The 22,790-nt window shown below is 43.3% G+C and overlaps 2 protein-coding genes across 4 annotated transcripts; one reads left to right on the top strand and one right to left on the bottom strand.

The window, feature by feature from the left end:
* The first annotated feature begins 333 nt into the window (after positions 1 to 333).
* On the top strand, positions 334 to 7,466 carry znf142 (zinc finger protein 142). Its single transcript, XM_044013448.1, has 8 exons — positions 334 to 561; positions 958 to 1,396; positions 1,495 to 1,722; positions 2,135 to 2,959; positions 3,039 to 3,216; positions 3,487 to 6,322; positions 6,678 to 6,783; positions 6,884 to 7,466. Exons 2-8 carry the CDS (start codon positions 1,285 to 1,287, stop codon positions 7,375 to 7,377), a joined length of 4,779 nt encoding a protein of 1,592 aa, XP_043869383.1. The 5' UTR covers positions 334 to 561; positions 958 to 1,284; the 3' UTR covers positions 7,378 to 7,466.
* Positions 7,467 to 7,469: 3 nt separating this feature from the next.
* On the bottom strand, positions 7,470 to 22,402 carry LOC122759017 (1-phosphatidylinositol 4,5-bisphosphate phosphodiesterase delta-4-like). 3 transcript variants are annotated; one of them, XM_044013484.1, is made up of 16 exons: positions 22,081 to 22,402; positions 19,583 to 19,636; positions 19,243 to 19,401; positions 18,178 to 18,406; positions 17,689 to 17,818; positions 17,338 to 17,569; positions 15,784 to 15,985; positions 15,109 to 15,253; positions 14,233 to 14,385; positions 11,704 to 11,850; positions 10,246 to 10,402; positions 10,042 to 10,158; positions 9,060 to 9,238; positions 8,767 to 8,899; positions 8,498 to 8,647; positions 7,470 to 8,180 (listed from the first exon to the last, which is right to left on the bottom strand). In XM_044013484.1, the coding sequence occupies exons 2-16, from the start codon at positions 19,599 to 19,601 to the stop codon at positions 8,089 to 8,091; spliced, it is 2,244 nt and encodes a 747-aa protein (XP_043869419.1). In that variant the 5' UTR covers positions 19,602 to 19,636; positions 22,081 to 22,402; the 3' UTR covers positions 7,470 to 8,088. The 3 variants fall into 3 exon arrangements, with proteins under 3 accessions (XP_043869419.1, XP_043869427.1, XP_043869410.1); XM_044013492.1 differs by having other exon boundaries at positions 19,583 to 19,633; XM_044013475.1 differs by lacking the exon at positions 22,081 to 22,402 and having other exon boundaries at positions 19,243 to 20,511.
* Between the last annotated feature and the right edge of the window lie 388 nt (positions 22,403 to 22,790).

Genomic DNA, 22,790 nt, shown 5'->3' with positions numbered 1-22,790 from the left:
AGATAGATAGATAGATAGATAGATAGAATGCTGAATCCAATAGAAGAAAAAACATATCTGAGAATCTTGAAAACATTGATGATTAGTCTCTTTTTTAGATTAATAATATAGATTTTAACATGTCTCAACCCTCAAATCACTTCCTCAGATGTCTTATTTTGTCCACGAATTAAATATATTCAGTTTACTGTCTTAGTAGAGTAAATGCATTATTACATTTAAAACAGTGAAATCCCCGAGAACTATGAGATAGTAGCTCGGAACGAGACAGTAGGGGGCAGTGGTGCAATTTGTTGGATCCCGTCGGTAGCAAAACGCCGACGAAGAAGATGAAGAAGCCAGCTAGCTTTAGCAGTGTTGTTATCGGCACATAATTACCATATTTGACAGCTTATATTATCACAGAAAAGCAGTGGGACTTCATATACCACCATAAATTAAGACATCTCTCTGAGCCCGAGGCACTAAAAGCGGATATTTACGTGGCAGCCATACTGCTAAATGCTAAATAAATGTTGATGGTCTGTTTCACAGATACAAAGCACTGCGGAAACCCGGGCGGTAGGTCGGATATCGCTTATGATATTGTGTTTTAATCTCAGATTTAAATAAGTGGTTTTGTTAAATATATGTGTTATTTAACGTCATTGTGTGGCTACAACACTTTTATAGTGTAGTTTTGTGTTTTTGCTGAATTATGGAAGAAAATATACCAAACATGTTAGTGTTTTTTAAGAAAACTGCTTTTTGTACTGATTATGACTTTTGGTATTTTGGTATTCCACTGTAGCTCTGTACAACCATACAGCACTTTTAATTAAGTGTCTTTGTTGTTGTTTGTCAGGTCTGTATGTATATATGTAAGTTGTATTGAATTGAATTGAGCATATATATAATAACTATTTGGCATGCCATTTTAATATTCTAGAAATTAAATAACTTATTTTGTTTTTTCAGGTGCAATGGAGACAGTGGAACCACATCAATGTGTAAAATTTGGGCATTATAGTTTTGTCTCTTAGCCATGTTCAAAAAAAGGCTGACTGCTCCACCTACTGAGGTTCAGCTGGGATATTACAAATGCTGTCGGTGCACTGAGGTCTGTACCGAGCCACATGTTCTGCATCATCACTGCAAAATCGTTCAGAGTTGCCCTCCTGCACCGAGCAAGGCTGTCAGTTCAGCAGCACAGATTGACAAGGAGGATATCAACATGGTCTCTTTCTTTTAACCCCTTGCACCGTCCCCTCCCACTCCCAAAGCATTGTTGCAACAGAGGCTGAGATGGAGGAACACATGCCCCTCAGCTGTGTTCACCGTGAGTTTGTCGCTGAAACTGCTCAGAAACTGAGTGACCACCTCTCGCAGCACAACCAGCTTCCAAGTTGTGCTGAAGGTAAAAATGACATTTGCATAGAATATATTGTGTTACACAAACCCATATATGTGTTGATCTGTGGCCAATCATGAGCATTTTGACACATTTGTTCACAGACAGCGAGACTGCGCCCACGACTGCATCTGCCATTGGAAGTCATCAGACTCGGGTGTCCAGCCGACTAAAAAGAAAACTGAAATCCAGGCCAGCGAGTTCTTCGTTTTCACCAGGAGATGGGGACAAAGAACAGCCTGAAAAGGATGGACGTGATACGAAAAGAAGACGAAAGGCGGTGAATAGAGACAAAGACGCAGCATTGGACACAGCTGTACTAAAATCCAAAGGTACTGGATGTACAACAGTCTGGTAGATTGCCTGGTAGATTATTGCCTGGTAGAGTCTACATCAGTTTACATTTAACCATGTAACTAAGATTAGATCACAAGGTTTAGACCTAGTGAAGTGCCATCCACAATGTTACACTTGCTGAGATGCCGAGTTGAAATTAAATTGATTTATTTCCTAGAATGTTATCCATTTTTAAATGATCAATTAATTAGTTAATTATTTTCTTGATAAGTTGTTTGTTCCACAAAATTTCCAATGGTGAAGATAGTGAAATCACATATTTTCTGTAGATGCTCATGAAGTTGATTAGATCAAATTTTCTCAATAGTTTACGATGAATGAAAATGTATGTCTACTGTGTCAAGAAAACGTACTTAAACGTGTGTGTCATGTGTTGTCGTCCGCTAGAATACGTTGCAGAGGCTGCAGAGCACATCTACCGTACTCACACCTGCCCTACATGCCGCCGCTGCTTCAAGATGCGGTCCCACCTGCAGGAACACCTCCACATACATTTCCCTGACCCCAGTCTCCAGTGTCCCACCTGCAAGCGTTACTTCACCAGCAAGAGCAAACTACGCATACACAGACTCCGTGAGGCAGGAGAAAAAGTTCACCGCTGCCACTTGTGTGACTATTCCGCCGTGGAGCAGAACGCCATCCGACGGCATCTCATCAGCATGCATGCTGACGCGGCACAAGGAGGCGTAAGCGGTCCAAGTTATCCTTGCCCTACGTGTGGTCAGAGCTTTCGCCAAAGCAGGTCACTCAAGAGTCACATGAAGATGCACAACATCCCAACAACCAGCCAGCCCGTGGCCTGCTTTCAAGAGGCCTGTTCTTTCCAGACTTCTTCACCCAAAGAACTTCTTAGACACACTCTTGAAGTCCATGGAGTCCAGGCAGTACAATGTCGCCATCATGCCTGTGGTGCCGTTTTTGAAAAAGACACTGACATGGAGACTCATTATCGGACACACCTGGCTTACCACTGCTCACAGTGTGACTTCTCCTGCTCAAATAAAGCCCTTTTCCTCCAGCACCAGCGGCAGGGCCACGCAGGCACCGACAAGCTCTGCTGTGACTTTTGCTCCTTCGAAACGTTTAACCCCGTGGAGTTTGAGCAGCACATCGGACATTTGCACGCCAACGAGAAGATCCACCGCTGCTCTCAGTGCAGCTACGTGACGTCACACAAGCGTGGCTTGAAGAGACACGTGCTGATGCACAGTGGTGAGGAAGATGAATGTTTTCTTGTCAAATCTCGTATGTCACTCGCTGTACTAACACTTTCTCTCTCTTTCTGTGAAAGGTGAGAGGCCCCACAAGTGCAGCTTGTGTGATTTCAGGTGCCGAGATGAGTCCTACCTCTCCAGACATATGCTCACTCACTCAGACGACAAGAACTTCATGTGCGCTGAATGTGGATATGTCACTAAATGGAAGCACTACCTGAACGTCCACATGAGGAAACATGCTGGAGACCTCAGGTAGATCTTTTATGTTTTTTTCTACTGATGTCTGGGCACAGATCTATTAACAATTACAGTGTTTTTTATTGTTTCTATTTAATTGAATGTAGTTTCTATGAGCCTTTTACACACTCAAACAGGTATTTTCACATATTCAACCCAATAAAATCTGTATTTAGGACGATGTGAACGTAGTTGGTAGAATGTGCTGTTTCTCTTTATTTGATAAGGGGGTACGAGGGCATAGCTTTTACATTTGTTACTGAAACTTCCTGTCTCGTCTCCTAGGTATCAGTGCGATCAATGCTCCTACCGTTGTCACCGCATGGACCAGCTGAACAGCCACAAACTAAGACACCAGGCCAAAACACTCATGTGCGAGATCTGTGCGTATGCCTGCAAGCGAAAATATGAGCTTCGCAATCACATGTTGGCCAAACACTCTGGAGAGGAGAGACCGCCGTCTGTGCATCAGTGCAAATACTGCGCCTACACCACCTGCTACCGACAAGCACTTCAGAACCATGAGAACTGCAAACACACCAAGCTGAAAGAGTTTCACTGTGCCCTCTGCGCTTACTCTTCCTTCAGTAGCATCAGCCTTTTCCTGCACAAGAGGAAATCTCATGGGTATGTACCTGGGGACAAAGCATGGCTGGAGCACTATGCCGCAAAAGAGAAGGAGAGAAACTCAGCAGATTTTGTGGAGGATTTCTACAATAATCACTCCACAGATCATGAGCAGCCCGGACAATCCAGTGAAGGAGAGCCGGCATCTCAAAGAGAACAGCTCAGGCCTGCAGGTGCAGCCGGTCACAGTAGACAAACCGTACCTGCAGTGCAATCCATGGAAACCATCAATGCTTTGAATGTTCCTCAAGAGGTTGTTCATGAAGGCATTTCAGACAGTCTGCCATCTGTGAACAGTCCAGAGGAGTACTGCACTCTGATATTAACTACCCTGTCTACCGCTGACTGTCAGAACCCCTCACCGCAAAACGTGGAGGAAGACCGTGCAAGTCAAAGTCAAATGACGGCTACTTCCAAAACATCTCTAGAGAAAGCAGACTGCTCTACATCTACAACTTCATCAGAGGAGGATAACGTAGCAACGTCTCACGAAGAGTGTGAACTAAATGACTTAGACGACAGCTGTGAGCCTGCAAGTGATTCAGCCAGTCAATCAGTTCAGCATAGGAAGTGCCAAATACCAGATGTGGCGAGTGATGGTAAAACAGTCGGTTCTATTTTGCCAGAAGCGCAAAATCGACCATTGGAATCTGAGGTCCGTCTGAACGCTATGAAGAAGCACGACAAGGACCAAGCAGATGCTATGGTTCTGGAGGGACGCGTGCAGATGCTTGTGGTGTCAAGCAAAGACGTTAAAGGCTGTGAGAAGCGCTCTGACAAAACCACAGAGGAGACCGTGTTTCGCGGCCAGGCCGTGCGCACTGGGAAGACACAGGAACACAAGTTCCAGGTCTGTGGTGCTCACTTCAAACAGAGACGAGGACTTGATAGTCACTGTGCAAAGAAGTGCCCAGCACTTCCACGAAAAGCAAGAACATTTGTTGGCATTTCAAAAATATGTCCAGCTGCAGAGGAGAGCTGTAATCAGGGTAAGCAGGCATTAAAAGAACTGCCAGAGGGAACGGATACAGATCGGACAGAGCTGTCTTCACAAATTCAGTCCTCTACAGACTCAATTGATCCAGAAATTCATTGGCAAGAAGAGGAAGTGTGTACATCTCATTTAACGGTCTCTGAGAGATCTGACGATGCACCTTCAGGACCTCAGCAAAGCAAATGTTGTGTAAAGTATGGGAAAAACCTCTTACATCACAACAAAGACCGTGGTGTATCACTGGAGAAAGGGGCCCTTTATACAAAAAAAGATGATAAATTCAAATGCAAGCTGTGCTCATTTGCGTCTGTCAGGCTTGCGATAGTTGAACGGCACCTCACAACCTGCCCAAACAGAAATCAGAGAGGAGAGAATCAGATTCCTTCAGAGGTGGATGGTGATAGCGAAAATGAATCGGACCCAGCAAAAGAGGTGAATGAGAACAATGCATTAGACGGCTATGAAAAGAGCAGCTGCACAAAGGCAGGTGAAGTCCAGTGCACAGTGTGTGCATTTGCAAGTAAATCGTCAGCTACCTTGACCTGCCACGTTCTGCGTGTTCATAAAAAGAAGTTTGCAGTCGCCCAGCCGAAGCGTTTGCGTTGCCAGCAGTGTTCATTCACCTGTAAGCAGCAACGCTGCATGGCACAACACGTCGCCCTCAAACACAAAGGTGTCAGGCCTCACCGTTGCCGATACTGTCCTTTTGCCACCACACGGCGCTATCGCTTGGAAGAGCACGAGTCTCTTCACACGGGAGTTGGCCGCCACGAGTGCGACGTGTGTGACAAGACCTTTGGGGCCGTGACGAAACTGCGTCAGCACAAGATGCGCATACACGACAAACAGCCTGTGCACTCGTGCCCTCTGTGTGACTTCAGTGGCTTCACACTGGACGATATAAGGCGCCATCAACTGAGGTGCCACACGGGAGAATTAAAGCATGCTTGCACTGACTGCGGCGCCTGCTTTAGTTCAGAGATTGCACTAAGAAACCACTGCAAACGCGTTCACCAGCTCCAAGGCTGTTTCCCGTGCAAGCAGTGTGACCACACGTGTAGCAGCGAGGACGCACTGAAGGCCCACCAGCAAAGCAAACACCGTGAGCTGAAATGCACCACCTGTCAGGAGACTTTTTTGACAAGGCAAGACCTGGAGCTCCATCAGAGGAGCCACCTCGCACACCGGTGCCAGCTGTGCTCCTTTGCCGCTAAAACAAGGCAGCGTTTAGCGCTGCACCTTGTTGGCGAGCACGAGGACGGACCCCCTGAGGACAAGCCCCTCAAGTGCAGCACGTGTTCGTTCGCTTGTCGGCATCAGCTGGTGCTGGAGCATCATCTGCGGTCACACGGAGGCAGGCGTCTGTACAAATGCCGAGACTGCGACTACTCCACCAGGAACAAGCAGAAGATCACGTGGCACATTCGCACGCACACTGGGGAGAAGCCGTACCGCTGCGAGCAGTGCAGTTACACCTGCACTGACCCGTCCAGGCTGAAGGTGAGTGCAACGCCTATTGGGTGGACTGTCTATAAATGTGGTTTGTGTTTATAATAGCGGTAAAATAACTGTATAGATCAGGTTTTCTGAAATGTGATTACTGATACAGTCACACCCTCTGCACAGGTCTCACTGAAAACATGGCTGCCAAGCTGTGAGGAAACCATGAAAATCAGATTTTAGCCACTTTACAAAAGACTTCCCTCATACATTCTACACCTACTGCGATGTTTGCCACTTTATTTCACCCTTAGACAGCTGGTTCTAGGATAGGAAAAACTAGATGTCCATAAAACTAAAATACAAGGAAAATGCTTCTTATTTCTTTTTGTTTTTTTGACAATTTAAATCACAGCTTCATATGAGGGTTCACCAAGAAGAGAGGAAGTACCTTTGTCCAGAGTGCGGCTACAAATGCAAGTGGGCAAGTCAGCTGAAGTATCACATGACCAAGCACACAGGTATCAACGACACAATTATTCATTATTTTTAATTAAAAGAGTCATCTGTGATGTTTTTCTGTGCTTGTAGTTTAAAGATTCATGTATTTGTTCTCTGCAGGAGAGAAGCCATATGCCTGCGACGAGTGTGACTACCGCACCAACAGAGCGGACGCCTTGCGCGCCCACCGGGACACTCAACACTGCGACGTGCGTCCTTACGTCTGCGAGAAATGTGGCAAAGCCTTCAAGACGAGCTTCATACTCAAGACCCACCAGCGGCAGCACAGTGACGGGCGGCCGTACGTGTGCGGACTGTGTCACAAGGCCTTCCGGTGGCCGGCGGGTCTCAGACACCACTTCCTGTCTCACACCAAGCAGCAGCCTTTCGGCTGTCGCCACTGCTCCTACCGGGCGAAGCAGAAGTTCCAAGTCGCCAAGCATCTGCAGAGACATCACCCGGAGGAGTCGGTCGAGCAGGGGGTGGTGAGGCACACGGAAGCTGTGAGCCTGACCCTGAAGGAGGCGCTGCAGGGGACACTGCACGAGAGAGCAGCTGATGTGGACAAAGAGGGGGAAGCCAGTGAAGGAGCAGCTGAGGAGACAAGACAGTGAGACCAGACACTGAGGAGCGGCCACAGCGCTGTTTTGAGCAGTCATGTGTCCTAACTACGACTGTTCAAAAAATAAACCATCCCAACGTATTGGTTAATTAATTTTTATTCTGTTCCATTGAACCATCCATTCAGAAAATGCATATCATTGATTTACAGACCGCCTATATATATATATATATTTATATATGTACATTTACATTATACACAGCATATCTTATGGAATTTGTACATTAATAAACAGAAAAAAAAGAAGTCAAGCACACACACAACCAACATGATGCCAAAAATTATGTTTACTTCATAACAACAACAATAATAATAATAATAATGATAGGTTTAATTAATACTGATATGGTGCAATATCACAACCTACAAACTTAACCTCTGGATGTACAGCTCATTTAAAGGCAAATGGGTATATGTAGACATTGTACACATGCAGCAATAACTGGAATAAATGTAGACGTTTTGGAATGTTTCGTTGTTTACTGAGAGTTCCAGTGTTTTCTGATTAAAGGAGTACTTTAGTACTGAGTACTAAAGGAGTACTGAGGAGTACTCAGTTTTCCAGAAATCAGTTGGGAGAAATCCCAACATGGTTCTTTGAATAAATAATGCTGAAAATCAAATTGTTGTGAATGTTGTGTCTGTGGAGACACTGGACTCGACACCACAGCTCTGGCTTTTCATATCCACACGTGTGACTCCTTCATGTGAGCCCCGAAATGGTGATATTGACAAAGAGGGAGGCAGGAGGGATCGCTCTACCGTCTCTGGAGAGCAGGTGAATGTGACGATATCCTGAAAACAGAATTAGCTTTTAGTCACACAGAGGGACTCAAGGTTTTACAACTTTTGTGGTTTGGGTGGAACTTAAAATCTAGTGTGTAACATTTAGGAGGGTTTATTTGGTAAATCAGCTTAGAATAAGCCTTTTTATATGTACTGTACCATATTTTAGGCCCTGCTTCATGGAGGCCGGCAGCTGTGCAGATTTTATATCACAGATTCTTATACACTGGACCTTTTTAAAGACCTTTTTTGTTAAATATTTGACACATATTGTGTCATACCAGTGACACAGTTGTGTGTTTTGGCTCGTTGTGCACTCTGCTCACCTGTCTGGATGCATTTAAATGGAAGAGTGAACTGTCCGATGAAGTCGTTCCTGGACGCCTTGTCGTAATCCTCCACGACAAAGCGGACCAGGGCCAGCTCAGGCGTGTGAACGACAAAATTGAGAGTTTCGTTCCATAGTGGATTAAAACCTGCAGACAGACCAGACCAGTGAGGGAGAAACAGACATTTTGGTACATTGGTTTTTGTTTTTTCACATCTTAATCAGCGTCATCTATGCAAATGAAGCACCCATGGACACGTCTCTCACCGTTGTTGTTAATGTGACTGGTCTCATCTTTAGTCTGGTCCTGTGGCACCCCATAGATCTCCACTCTGACCAGAGGGTCAACAATAGAGCCCTCCTTCTGATTCACCTTTGGCAGCTGCTGCCCACTAATCACCTGATTAACACACAAACACATGTGTGCATTAGATGCCAAGCCTGTGTTGCACTTGTACTTCCCTCTGGTTTTCTGCGACATCATTACTCACATTTTACACAGTAACACATCCTAACAAGTAATAACCACAATCTACTTAGACTTGAGTGTGGTATTGAACCTGTATGGACAGGCGCAGTGGTCTGTAGCCCTGCCGCTCCTCGGGTTTCTCGGGAGTGAACCGAGTGTTGCCGTCTCTCATGAAGTCAGGCTTGAGGACGTAGCCGCAGCAGCCGTTCTGCCTGAACAGCCCGTCGTTCAGATCCATTTCCAGACCGGCTGTCTGGAAGTTCAGAGCCACTTTGAGAAACGGAGAGAAGTAATGTGATCAAAAAGTGATTTTATTTGATTAGTGTGGCTGGCTGCATCACATGCTTTCCCAGAGATAGCTATGTAGTCATCAAAGTTTATAAAAAAAATTAAAAAAAAACACTCCAGAGCAGCTATATCTGGTGGAGCAGCTCCAGAAAAGCGTCATTAATCAGGTTTTATTTGATCCTGAATGTGCTTACAGAGATTTACATTCACTAAAACTCCAGTCCGTGTAGCTGTGGACACAATGTGTCTCCCACAGATCAGCAAATATTAAATAAACTATCTATAAGATATTGTATTAGTGTATAATCCCTTTTTTCTCTGTAGCCTTAGAATAGCCAGCATTAGACAAAGGCCTTGCCACAGAAACCTGATGCATAAAATAACGACGAGGAAGGAGGAAACACCAAAGAGTCTGGGAGAGTAGAGGAGTGGAAAATATGCAAAAGAGTGTTTTCATCCTTTCTGGTGTGTGTGTGACAGTCTGACTCACTTGGGAAAGAAAGGAGTAAGTGAAGTCCTCCATTTGTTACAGTCTACACTCAGTCAACACCATAAAGCTTCATGTATGCATATAAAACTATTGAAAACAACAAAGCGGTTGGTTGAGACACAGAGCAGGATGACTGTCCTGCTAAACTGCGACAGAGGACAGCAAGGCAGACAGAATATGTCGCTTATTTTCATGGTTGTAACACTTAAAATTGTGGAGAAACAACAGGGAACACTAAAGATTAGCATTATAGAAAGGCTTTGGTTCCACCAGCAGGGGGCAGTATTCCTCTCACCTATTTGGCAGCCCACATTCCACATGTCCTGTGGGTTGTAGTTGGAGGAGTCAGTCCTGAGGCCACTGGGATAAATCCTGCTCAACTGCCTGGTGTTGTACTGCACGAAATCCGTCCCTGAACGCACGTTGGAAAAGAAGGAAGTTCATTATAAAACAATTCATGGGAGGAATGTGAGGATTCCAGTTTTCCACCAATGCTCACCTGTTTCCTTCGCCAGCCTCTTGGCCTTGGATTCAGAGAATGACGACATCTCGTAGCATTTGCCGTGAGAGCGAGCGTGCTCAAAGCCGTGGAAGTGCACGCTCTTGCAGTAAACCACCAGGTCTGACAGCTCTCTCGACAGTTTGGACTTAGATTTCTGCAGGGAAGTGGGAAGTGTTCAAATGTTAAGTTAGTAAGCAAACAAATCCTACTCCCATGACTTAGAAATCCTTACCTGTGTAACCTCTGAGCTGCCAAAATAAAAATACACCTGAGTAGTTTGAAAAAGTGACTTTTTTAACACAGAAATTCTTACAGGAAAATTTGGTTTAAAATTAAAATTGCAAACACTTAGGATAATTGGAAGTTGTCTTTCAAGAAAAGTAATAGAGAGTAAATGTTTAACTAGACTCAATAAGGCTTAACATTTACTATAAAATAACAAAGCCTTACATGCTAACACGGCCTTTATGAAAAATATAATCACAATACAAACAATTTGAGAATTATATTGTGACAATTTGTCAAAAATAAGCCATTTGTATATAATTTAACAATATTGTTTTCTATATACAAACAAAAATGCTTGATGTCAGTGTCAGATGAATGAAACAGCAACTGGTTGTTTTTTATATTTTTTAAGGTATTTCTTTTTTAATGTAGTTGAATGTAGTCAGTTACTACCAGGTTTATTTTCAGAGGGGACCTGTTTGAAAAGAGAAATTCTCCAGAGCACAATGTTTCTCAGTAAAAGCTTGGAAGCAGATGAGAAATCTGGGCACAAATATTTTTGATTTCCTCTCTATGAATCTATCTGTCTGTCTAACGCTGCATCATTAGCTCTAATTAAATGATGAAAGCCACAATTGCTTCCAGTTAATCTCTGAGTGGTCGGCAGGAAAAGCTCTAGCTTTACTGGATTGATCCCTTTCACAAGTGTTAAAATAAACAACACAAAATATGTTTTGTTGAACTTGCCCAAGTAGATATGAAAAGCAGATTATGAGAAACACAATGGACCCTATTTTTTTCCAAGCCATATGGAAAAAATATATACTGTATGTGTCTTCTTTTAAAAATCCATATTTCCTGTTTCCTCTTACTATTTCCCCCTTTTTTTGCCTGACTGTCTACACAACAATTGCTGTCTACACAACCATTTGCATAAATAAAAGTAAATATAAAGGCATTGCTTAAAAGTGCAACGAGGCTACCAAGCCAATCTCATTGTATGGGCTGCTCTTATAACCAAGCGTCCTGCCCTGGAAGACTTCTCACACCCAAACCCTGTCTATCTGCCTTTCCATTTTTGTGTATCATAATAAATAGGATATAAAGGGTTTGTTGTTTATGAGCACTATTTAAAATCAAGAAAAAAAGTCACTCCTGTTACTTGTGGACATTCCCTATCCTAAACAGTCTGAAGAGAAATAAAAGTCGAGCACCAGGTGCATGTACCTTGTTAGAATCAGCGGGTGGGTCCTCCGCAGCATCACCGTTTGCCATCTCCTCCTCGTCACTCACTTCGTCCGTCAGTGTCTCGTCCAGACAGTCTTCTACGCCGCCGATCTTCTTGGCTTTCAGCAGTATTTTCCCCCTCAGTTCCTGTAATGTGCGCCAACAGACAGGTGTGAGAGTCTGTCTGAACGTGAAGTCCATTTGTTTGTTTGTCAAACATTATTTGCAAACTGGGCATTTCGGGGAAATCAATACCCGTACGCAGTAAAGGAATTGTGTGTGTTTGGTTGAGACGATGCAACAGCACCGGTGTCACCATCACTGGCACTTGTTGTCTCCAGTTCCTGACTTCTCACTGAGGTGGTCCATCCTCGTAACTAAATGCGGCAATGTTGTGTGCTATTTAATCGGCAACATCCTCGATGGGCTTCTGCATAGCAATTATTTGCCATTACTTCACGTTAGCATCGATTGTCCTAAGTGCCCTAATGGAAAAAACGTTTGGATGGTATACATTTGCTTTTAGGGCCAGCGTGAGATGGATTACCGAGGTACAGACAGACTGTCAATCACTACGACGTCTCCGAGCTAAGGTGCGTCAGACTAGGTAGACTATTGTTTGACTTATATTAAGTCAAAGTAGAGGTTTTACTGTAAATTAAACATAGTCTTTACTGTTAGTCAGTATAGATACTGTAATAAAATGTAAAACCACATAAAATTTAAAATAATCCTATGTGTGCTTTGGGCAAGGGCCTTGCTACAACAACAGAGCAACAACAAAGGAGGAGTGACTCTTACACACTCAACCTTTAATTAAAAACTGCCACATGCAAACAGAAAGCAGAGGGTAGCCACTATTGCTATTTTGGATAGAAATGTCACTAAATTAAAATACAACTATTTCAAATTTCTGCAAACAGTGGGAAACATTGCATTTGTACATTCTGTGAAGTCAAAAAAAAAAATAATGTCATGTTGTGTCAAATGGTTTCAGAGGCATCATATCAACACTTCTAAAGTGACGCAGTTCACAAGCGTGGTGCAAAATTCTCACGCAGAGGCGAAGTGTCCTGTGGTGGGGTGTGCACCGAGCGAGACTGAGAACCCGCGCCGCGCAGCAGACTGTACTTCCAAACTAAATAGAGAATTTAGTGTTTTTTTATTGACTTTAAAGTGTTGTGAGGACATCCCATTGTGAGTAAAACACAGCCAGCCAAACTACAGTCTGTGTCTCTGCCATGCACTGTCTCTCTTCTTGTCTTTGTGTGAAAGCTATTAAAGGAATATTTCCCCCCGATTTGAGCTTAGCTTTGTATTACTAGAATAGGGGTAGTACTTTTGAAAAATTGACCTTTCCAACCTCAGTTTCCCACCAGTGACACTTGGTCCGAGTCCTGGTCCGAGGCTTGAAACTGCAATGCTAATTCCACACTTTTTAGACCCACTCGTAGGGGGACGGGACCTCATTCCCAGAACAGTGTCCACCATCTTTGCTAACAGTTGCGCTAGCAGGACCAAGTGTCACTGGTGGGCATGTAACAAAGAAAAGAATGAAGATATTTCTCAACTCAGGGGAAACTGAGGTTGGGAAGCACATTTTTTCAAAACTACTACCCCTATTCTAGTGATACAAAGCTAAATGCTAATCGGCTAATGCTAAGTCTGGTGAAAGAGGCTGGTGTGGTCGTTCAGCTAACTATCTTTCTTACCCTCTCTCTCACACATGTTGTTAGATTTTTTATTTTTTTTTCTGCTTTCAGCTTCTCCCTGTATCCACACACATGATTTGGCAGATATTTTTATGCCCATTGTCCATCCTGACCCACTGTGTCAATGTAGAGTGCCCAATTAACAATGTGCAACAGGGATTGGGTACCTTGCTCAGGGTTACCCCAGCCCTTGACCTAGCTGGGACTTGAACGAGCAAACTAGTTTCAAGTTTTCTTTCCACTTGGCCATGGGCTGCCCCTTGTTAGTGGATATTTAAGTAAATATAATGTTTTTAAGGTCCCTTATTGTCGCCTTGTCGTCTCCTCCCATCATGTGATATTTCCCCGCTGCTGCTGCTGCTCAGAGCAGACACACTTTCAATCTCTGCCTGTTGCTGATACACAAAATGACCAAATGAGTTCAAGGTTTATGATGAGATGGTTATTTATGTGTACGTGCATGAACACACCAGGTATAAGTACAGCTGTTGTACATATTGTGCATAAATCCCTTTTAAAACACCATCACTTTGACATGCACATCCAATTTTGATTTGGAAACATGATATTCATAGGATGCTTCTCACTGATTTGACTGTGACTTTTCACAAGCATCACACGCAGTTTGGCAATTTGTCCATTACAATTGTTTAGCTTGGCTTCACCCAGACAGAATTTACACCCTCTCAGAGCCAGCGCCATTCGTCTTCTCTATATACTCTCATGACAGGTTGACAGCAAGAATAATTTCCACTGTGCCTTGTGTTGAATAAAAAAAAAAACATTAACAGAAGCCAAACAGATCACAGATCCTCACCTGTGGAGAAGGAAGCTGCTGTAGCATCTGTCCATCCAGCAAGTTGCTCAGTAATGTGTCACCCAGGATTTGGCTGAGGTGCTGAGCCATGACTTTCTGCTGCTCGACGCCACAGTGATTCTCAAGGGACAGGATGACGGGGAAGTCAGACGCCTGTCGAGAAGGAAGGAGAAGACCCAGAGGCATTAGTTTCCACAACTCTAGCAAACAGCTTATTCATCATATGCTTAAAAAAAATAGAAAAGATGGTCTGGGGGCTGCACAATGTGTGAGAGGGGATGGAAGTGGCTTGTTTAGCAACACATCTGTTGCATTTCAATCCAGTGGTTGAACAGTTAGGCAATTAACGGACGGACAGACAGATATTCCTTGCATTTGCAGATAGATTTTTTTTTCTTTCCGAGAAAGTGTACCAGCTTTTCTGGAAATAAGGTCTGACCAGCTCTCAGGACGCTACCTTTATTTCCTTATTATACATATGTACATCATTTATTAACATATACTATAGACCATAACAAGTTGTAATGACACATCCGCGACCTTTATGTACATTTTGTTTTTTTGACAAAACACCTCTTTTGTTGTAATTGCAAATATTAAAGTAGTACAACTGCATAGATGAATAGATAAGTTTTGGTGCCAAAATAAGATATAGGTGATTTCTGCTATTCTGTTTTAACACATCACCCACAACAACAAGCAACAAGCAACAAGCAACACAACAACAAAAAGGCAAGAAATAACTGTCCTTGTGCCAAATTAACTTAATGAAAAACGTAATGTATGCACCCAAAAAATAATTATTGTAACCTTGGTTGCAACTAATGGGGAATCCAAACCCTTAACCAGGTAAACAGAGCATATTGTGCCACTCACCTTGAAGGCATATTCTTTGAGCGTTGAAATGATGTCTCTGAAGAGAATCTTGGACGTCCAAGTGTGGCCGTGATACACGACAGGCTCGCCGTCGCTGCCGTCCCAGGCGTCCACCTCGACACAGCGACAGCCTCGTTTCAGGGCCCTACACACACACACACACACACACGTTAATGTTACACTTTAAACTGCATTAGTGTTCCAGTTTTAAACAAGGTTTCAGACAGACTGATTAGTGGGCAAAGTATTGTGATTGCATGTAAGAACTATTTTTAATTGTCCACTGGTTTCTTTTATATACTTTAATATCAACATAAATATGAAGAAGAGTTTGTCTTTTCATTGCCCTTAGATACAGCTGTTTCTAATTCACAGGGAGCAGGTCCCTCTTCCATCACACATGGAGTACTTCCATGTTTGTACAGTAGCCCAGAATGGACAATAAGACAATCAGTCAATGAGTTCCTCCGCTGTTTCAGGGCGCATGATGGCTCACATTGTCCTGACTTATATTGTTAACATAATCAGTAGCAGCTGTCAAAATGTCCACCATATAAAGGCAGACAGGCTGTATTGTATTACTGTTATAATTTATCATTTATCATAGTTTCTTGTTGTTTTCTGAGAACAAATTTAAGAAAAAACATAAGAAGATTGACAAACAAGGCCCCTCACTGGATGTAGGCCTCCAGGCTGCTTTGTCCTCGGAGTTGGTCTTCAAGGAGGTAGGTGTTGTGTGAGGACGAGATGAAGTAGTGGCTGAGCGGCTGGCTCATGTCTTGGTAAAGACCTCGGTGCTCCGGGTTAAATATGGAGCCCTCCTGGGAGCACAGGTACATCTGGAAGCCATCGAGCGACATGGCGCCTTGTTTTTTGGCTGCACACACACACACACACACACACACACACACACAAAGATGCAAAATTGAGAGTTGGCACAACACAGTCCAGACTTATGTGCACTCATAAGTAATACAATGGATTATAAAAGAAAAGCGGTAAATTAAAAAGATCTGCATGGAGCTGAATAAAAATCAATTTTAATTCATCAGCTCAAGAGGCAGCGCAGACCATATGGTATGAAACCAGCAATTACTACATTCATAAATACAATTATTAAACATAATGTAAGTTTAAGTAGTGAATGCAAGTGCTTAAGCTTGGTCAGTCCACCACTTTAGTCCAGACTGAAATATTTCAACAATGTCTCGGCCTTGATGGTCCCCAGAGGACAAAGTCCACAGACTTCATGATCCTCTAAATCTCTAAATGTGGCCCGGGCCCGAGGGGAATGATGGAATATCGTGAAATAACTCTAGGCTCATGTCGTGCATCAAATTAAATCTTGAGTTTTCATTAAATGTCATCGACAGGCCAGACGTTTTGGTTCAAATAACAAAAATATCTTGAAATATTCCGTGTGGAAGTGCTTATTATGAATTGTAAGTGACACACAGGCTTTGTTTCACGATTACCAAATAGAGATTCCACAGATTTAAAGTCTTTGTCAATTTAATGATACAGAGAAGTGGGAGTCAAAACTATAATCTAATGCTTCAATAATCTGTGAGAACATTACTAGAATGTCATAATTAAATTGCAGTAAACACATCTTACTACTCCAATGCCGAGTGTTCATTCCCACATTTTACGGTTTCCCATATTATCATTCACATAATCAAGCTGCAGAAGGACATATGGAAACTAAAATAATAATAAATATGATGTTATTAATATTTGGTGGAAGATTCTATCTTCAGTCACTGATCTGGTGTGCGATCTTGCTCATGACATCTATATGTTTAATGTTTCTTTGTTCTTGTTGATTTGTTTGGATTCTGTATTGTAATAATAATAATATATTAGTTTCCCATGTGCTGCAGAACAGGAACCTGCACTGTTTAACTGTTACTTTCAATCTTTTCCTGTATAATAATAATAAATGTAAGTTCCTAAATGACTGACAGACCACTTCAGGTCTACACGGACTGTTTAATGGCTCCTTTAAAGTATTTATCATGCATCAGCATAAATCTTTGATCCCATGTTGTGACCCTGACCTTTAATGGATTAGGTGGAAAAGAAAAAATCAATAGGACAGGTTCCTGACCCAACTCCCAATCAACTTGCCGGTAAATGCACAAGTTATTACTGTAAGTGACATCTGTACAAGACAACAAAACTATTATAGCCTGAAAAACATGTATTTGCACTGTTGTCTGTCCTCACCTGAGTCAGAGGGTTCATAGCGATCGATCAGCTCCAGGGCATGCTGGGTACTCCACCCCCCCTCCTGCTGCTCCATCTTCAGGAAGTTCTCCAGCTCCTCGAGCAGTAACTTCTCTCCATCTCCAGAGTAATCCTGGAACACCTTCCACACTTCGTCCCTCTGAGTCAGGAGCTTGTAGAAGTGGACGAACTGCTCGATTTCCAAAGAACCGCTCCCCGATCTGTCGGCCATCTGTGGACACAGAAGAAGAGCTTTGTATTTATCAATCTTTTTAATGGGTATGTACCACATGCTTTGTGCTATGTGAAAAAAAATCACATATCTTTGAGAACAACAACAGAAAATCATACCGTAAACAGATGGAGAGCATGTTCCTCGTTCATGTCTATGTTCATCATCTTCAGCAGCTTCCGCACTTCTTTGAAATTCATCTTCCCGTCTTTGTTTTTGTCCGCTTTTTGAAACCAGTCCCACACCCATCTGACGAGATGCTGAGGAAAATGAAAATTCCAAGCTCCATTCAAGCCTTTCAAGCGTGTTATTATCTAGGAAAGGAGAGAAAGACAGCAGCTCGCAGGATGGGGGAGGCAGCAGAAAGAAAGAGCCTCTCGCTGGTTATGGAGCAGGAGAGAGGAGCTAAGCTGGAAGCCAGGAGGAGTAGATGCTGATCCACCAAGGGGAGGGTGTTGGTGGGTACCGCCCGACGACATCAAGTCCTCCTGGCCAAGGCTACATTCACTTAAGGTGAATGAAGGAGAGAAGCATCTTAGGATGTACTTGTAATCTAGAAAACTATGTGTTCACTGCAGAAAAACAAACAGTGCACAGTGAAAGGATACTGGTCCAGCCTCTCCTTCTCATCCATGGTTTGAGCCTTGTGAATTAACTTGCGCACACCCTGAATCCACGCCCGCGCCTCCAACGGGGAATCTGCCACGAGGTCCAGGTTGCCCTGGCGACCGTGGAACACCAAGGTGAAGCAGTGGTCAGCGGGGAACTCCTCCGCGGTGCTCTGCAGGACTTCTGACTGGTGACCCTCTCGAACAGCCTCCAACTCCGTCACAGAGACTGAGACAGAGAAATGTTCCATGAACAACGCCGCTGTCTTTGATGTGTTTCTGTTTATACATCCATCGGTGAAACTACTGAGGTTTCCTGCAGTACACAAACACCTTTGAAGACAGTGAACTGACCACATTGGAGTTTATTTGTTGTAAGACGTAAGCTTATGATAGCTGCAGCTGTTGTTTTGGTGAAAATTATCCGTTTTCAGAATAAAGCACGAGGTTCTGAGTGCAGTGTTTCAGTTTGTGTTTTTCCAAAAATGAATTGAAATGTTTGGGAATGTTTGCACACACAACAATTAGTGTAGAGTAAACCTTTGCATTTAACCCATCATTTTGACACAGCAGCAGTGAATACACACACAGGCAGGGCACAGGGGCAGTGGGGATTTAGTGCCTTGCTCAGGGGCAAAATTTTAATTAAAATCTCTTGTCTTGTACTTCAACTTATCTCTGTTGAAAGGCTTGGGATGACTGTTTACAGTAGTTTAAGATATCTTATCTGAGATTAGTTTATTTTACTTTAGATTTGTATGAAGACTTGTCTTTGTCTTCGTCTCAAATCAATTTTGGAACTTTCTGGAGACATTATTGGTTGTCTGGCGACTGGTGCCAGTCATGATAGGATTTAATAATTTAGATTAAGCTCAGTTAGAGTCACAGGGTCTAGATTTGTACAGCCATGGACTTTTATCTGAGCCGAGGACAGGCTGGGGACGTGGTGAGTTTATGGCACATATTTTAAACTTCGGGAAGGCAACTAAGTTCACATGTTACCTTTGTAAGATTAGGCTACAAATTCAATCAGCTTGAACGCTGAAATTGGTCGTCTCTACTCACAGGTGGAGTGGCCTTTCCCCGCCCATCTGGATTTGTACCAGATGGTCAGGCCGTCCTCCAGGAGGCGGAAATGCCGCGGCTTCTTCCATGAACGGGACTTGACTTTTCTCAGAGTTGACCCAGCCATCATCACTTTGACATCTGGGTCGTCTCTTACACCTGTGAAGAGGGATGTAAAGGTCACGAATGGATACCGCACCATCAGAGCTGGTAATGGTAAAAAAAAAAAATTAGATCACTTCAGTGCCATTTTTTTTATTTGGAATAAATCTTCAAACAAATTGTAAAAAAAAAAGAAATCACCGCACATTCTGCACCTGCAGTCTGCAGGAATACTCACGGGAGCTTTCAGAATCCATTGCTATCCTTGAGTCATGCCAAAGAAAATGTGCTGCTAAAAAGAAGCAGATGTGAGTTAGCAGATCCAAATAGTTTCCCCTGTTTCTAAATGAAAAGAATTCCACAAAACCTCTTTGTTCGTCTGACTGCTCAGAGTATTATATTAATCTCACACACACACACACTTCATGTTGTCTGCTCTTGTACTGTTTTCTATAATCAGCAGTAGATGGTGATGTGATGTTCAGTGGACTCTAACAGCTGAAGTGTCCCTGACTACTTACCAGCTACCGTGCAGCTGCTGCTGCTGCTGCTGACCCCTATAATGATCATTGAAGATGACAAATGGACGACACTGACACAATCTGCCATTTCAAAAGGTATTTCTCACTCATTTCTTAGTAAAACACATGCAGGGCGGGAGGAGATGAGTGTGCAGGGCAAACCCTGCAGTCTGCCTGCTGACAATGAAAATATATACACACTTAGCAGTCTGTGCTTGCGTCAGTCTGATCCGATGGAAAACCCAGTGAGGAATTGAGACATTGACTTCAAAAAAATTGATTTCGTAATAAAGATGAAAAAGGAACAGTAGTCCATCTGCTTCAATACTGTGTCCAGATATCTGCAGTGGTATAGTGATCATTGCCAAAGGTCTGTGTGCGCTTATCTGCGGACAATAGGAGTCCTCTCTCTCTGGGAACTGTCCCATGATTGGACAATTTGTCCCGTCATGAGACAGATTTCCTCAAGGCTGTAAACAGAGACTGGAGTATAGGTGCAGAAATGTAGGAGACCGTTAATGTGGATGCGAATACACTAGTTTTAGTGGAAATGTGCATCAGATGAGAGTGATTCCAACTTTCCTAATTGAATATGTTCCAATCCAATCCAACTTTATTTATAAATCACTTTAAAAACAGCAACAGCTGAAACAAAGTGCTGTATATCAGAGATAAATATAAATGTGACCTAAAACAATAAAACATACAATGAACTGTACAAAATATAAAAACAACACAAATAAACAAGGCATACAAAAAAACTATATATATAAAAAAAAGATAAAAACCATAAAAACGTCTCATACTGGATTGAAAGCCAAAGAGTAAAAATGGGTTTTAAGATGTGTTTTAAAAGTGGACAGTGAAGGTGCGTGTCTAATATGCTGTGGACTGTTCCACGATCTCGGCGCAGCAACAGAAAAAAGCTCTGACTTCAATTAATTCAGTGAAGCCGAATGCCTTAGGTTTATAACACCTCTGGATTCCTCTATACATTTTTAGATGCAAGCTCTTTCAATATGCTGAAATGTTATTATGGAATTATTTATCAATTACACCAAAAAAAAGTTGACTGTGTCAAAGCACTGCCTCACAGAGCCTCCACTACTTACCACACTGGCACAGTATTTGACAAAACACTGTTTATGCGTGGCAGCTGATAAACTCCCGTTATCTATGTTTCTCGCTGATAAACGTACGGTGGATCAAACTCTTTAGGAAAATGTGGGTGTGGGGTGGGGGGGGGTTGTTTCTACAGCCTGCTTTCCTGTTGGACAGCTATCCTTTCCTTCCACTGTCTCCTGAAACAACAATATCTAATCTATGTGTCTATGTGTGCGCTTCACTATCCCGCCTCCCCCCAATCCATCCCCTCGGCAAAGTTCTCACCACAGCATGGCTGGCATGGGGATGCGAGGAATGTACTTGCAGTCGCCTCGCAACTGAATATCACACTCTTCACTGAGAGACCAGGCTGACCGTGAACAGTGAGGCTTATTTTCCACAGCTATACTCGCTCCATAACTTTAACTTTTATGTGCGCGGATGTTTTCTCTGCACAGCCACGTCAAATTTTTCCATCCAAGTGTTTTCAGATTGCACTGCTGAAAGTTGAAGGCAACCTCCTCCGTGCTTTGGGCCGGTCCAGACGTTCTTGAGGGTTGCTGAGGTCACATGATGGTGTTTATTTTTGGGGCCCATGCTGAAGTGTTTTGGGGGTCAGGGGGGTGAGTCACACACAGGGCCAACCTCTCCTGGGAGTTCACTGACCACGCACAGACATACAGTACAAAGACATGAGTCATGGGGAAATCTGACAAGAAGGAAACTGGGAATAAACAGCTCAGTGTTCAAGAGCAACAACTTCATATGTGGTCCGTGCAATGTGAAAACAACGTGTCACGAGTTCAAACCTCTTTTATCCTTCTTTAGAGAGGGACAGTCCCCAAGATCTGAGGATTTAGTGACTATTTCCCCGCACGCAACTATGTGAAAAATCCAACAAACGTGTGAGCAGCCTCCGTCCATCCAATGAAACCCATATTTATACACTCTGGCAGGGAGGGAGGCTTGTGCAGAGTAAATTAGAACCAGACAGAAATATGAGACATGAAAGCATCACTTCAGCGAATCCTGCAATCTACTGCAGCTAAATTAGGACTCACAATGACTGCAATTTGGATTTGTTTCAGTTTAGAAAAGGAATGACACTTACCAAAAATTGGAGACTACACTTCTTGTGAGTCAGATCCTCCAGAGGTGGTGAGGTTGCACTTCACGAGAACAGCTCTCCCCGTATGGGCCTCATATGCTGGGAGGTAAGATCCTGGATGGCCTGTCCTGTACACTGAGATTCAGATGAAGGAGCGTCCAGGGACTGTTAGCTCAACTGAGGACATTAAAAGACTGGGAGTGTCCAGAGGATAATCAGGCTCTGCCTCTCTCCTCGCCTCTCTCTCGCTCCAGTCTTACTGCTGCTTCTGAGAAACCTGATTCCCTAGTCACTGCTGCCACACACTGGCAAGCTCCACTCCTCCTCCTCTTCCTCCTCTACTCCCCCTCCTCACAGCCTTCCTTCCTTCCTTGCCACTCCCTCAAGCCGCCATCTGCATCTAGTGAAGGTCGCTCCCCTCAGCCTGCCTCTCTCTCTCTCTCTCTCCAGTCTCGTCCCCCTCCTCCTCTCTCATCCTGAAGGTGATTTGAGTTCTGGGCAGAACTAAAAAGTGACTCTCACGTTTCTGTATCAACACTGATAACACCAAACACAATTCTGGGAAGAGGGCTACTCCGTTAAGGAAAGAAGTCAAATCATAAAACGAACAAACAAAAAAAAAACCTATTGTGTATGAACAAAAGTTCCCTCTGCAGATTTAATCACAATGGACACATACGATCCATTCATGACATCAATATAACACAGTAGTG

The sequence above is a fragment of the Solea senegalensis genome, linkage group LG2 (assembly GCF_019176455.1).
Source record: "Solea senegalensis isolate Sse05_10M linkage group LG2, IFAPA_SoseM_1, whole genome shotgun sequence".
Classification (NCBI taxonomy): Eukaryota; Metazoa; Chordata; class Actinopteri; order Pleuronectiformes; family Soleidae; genus Solea; species Solea senegalensis.
The sequence above is the reverse complement of the archived record's forward strand: the minus strand, read 5'-3'. Positions and strand labels throughout refer to the sequence as shown.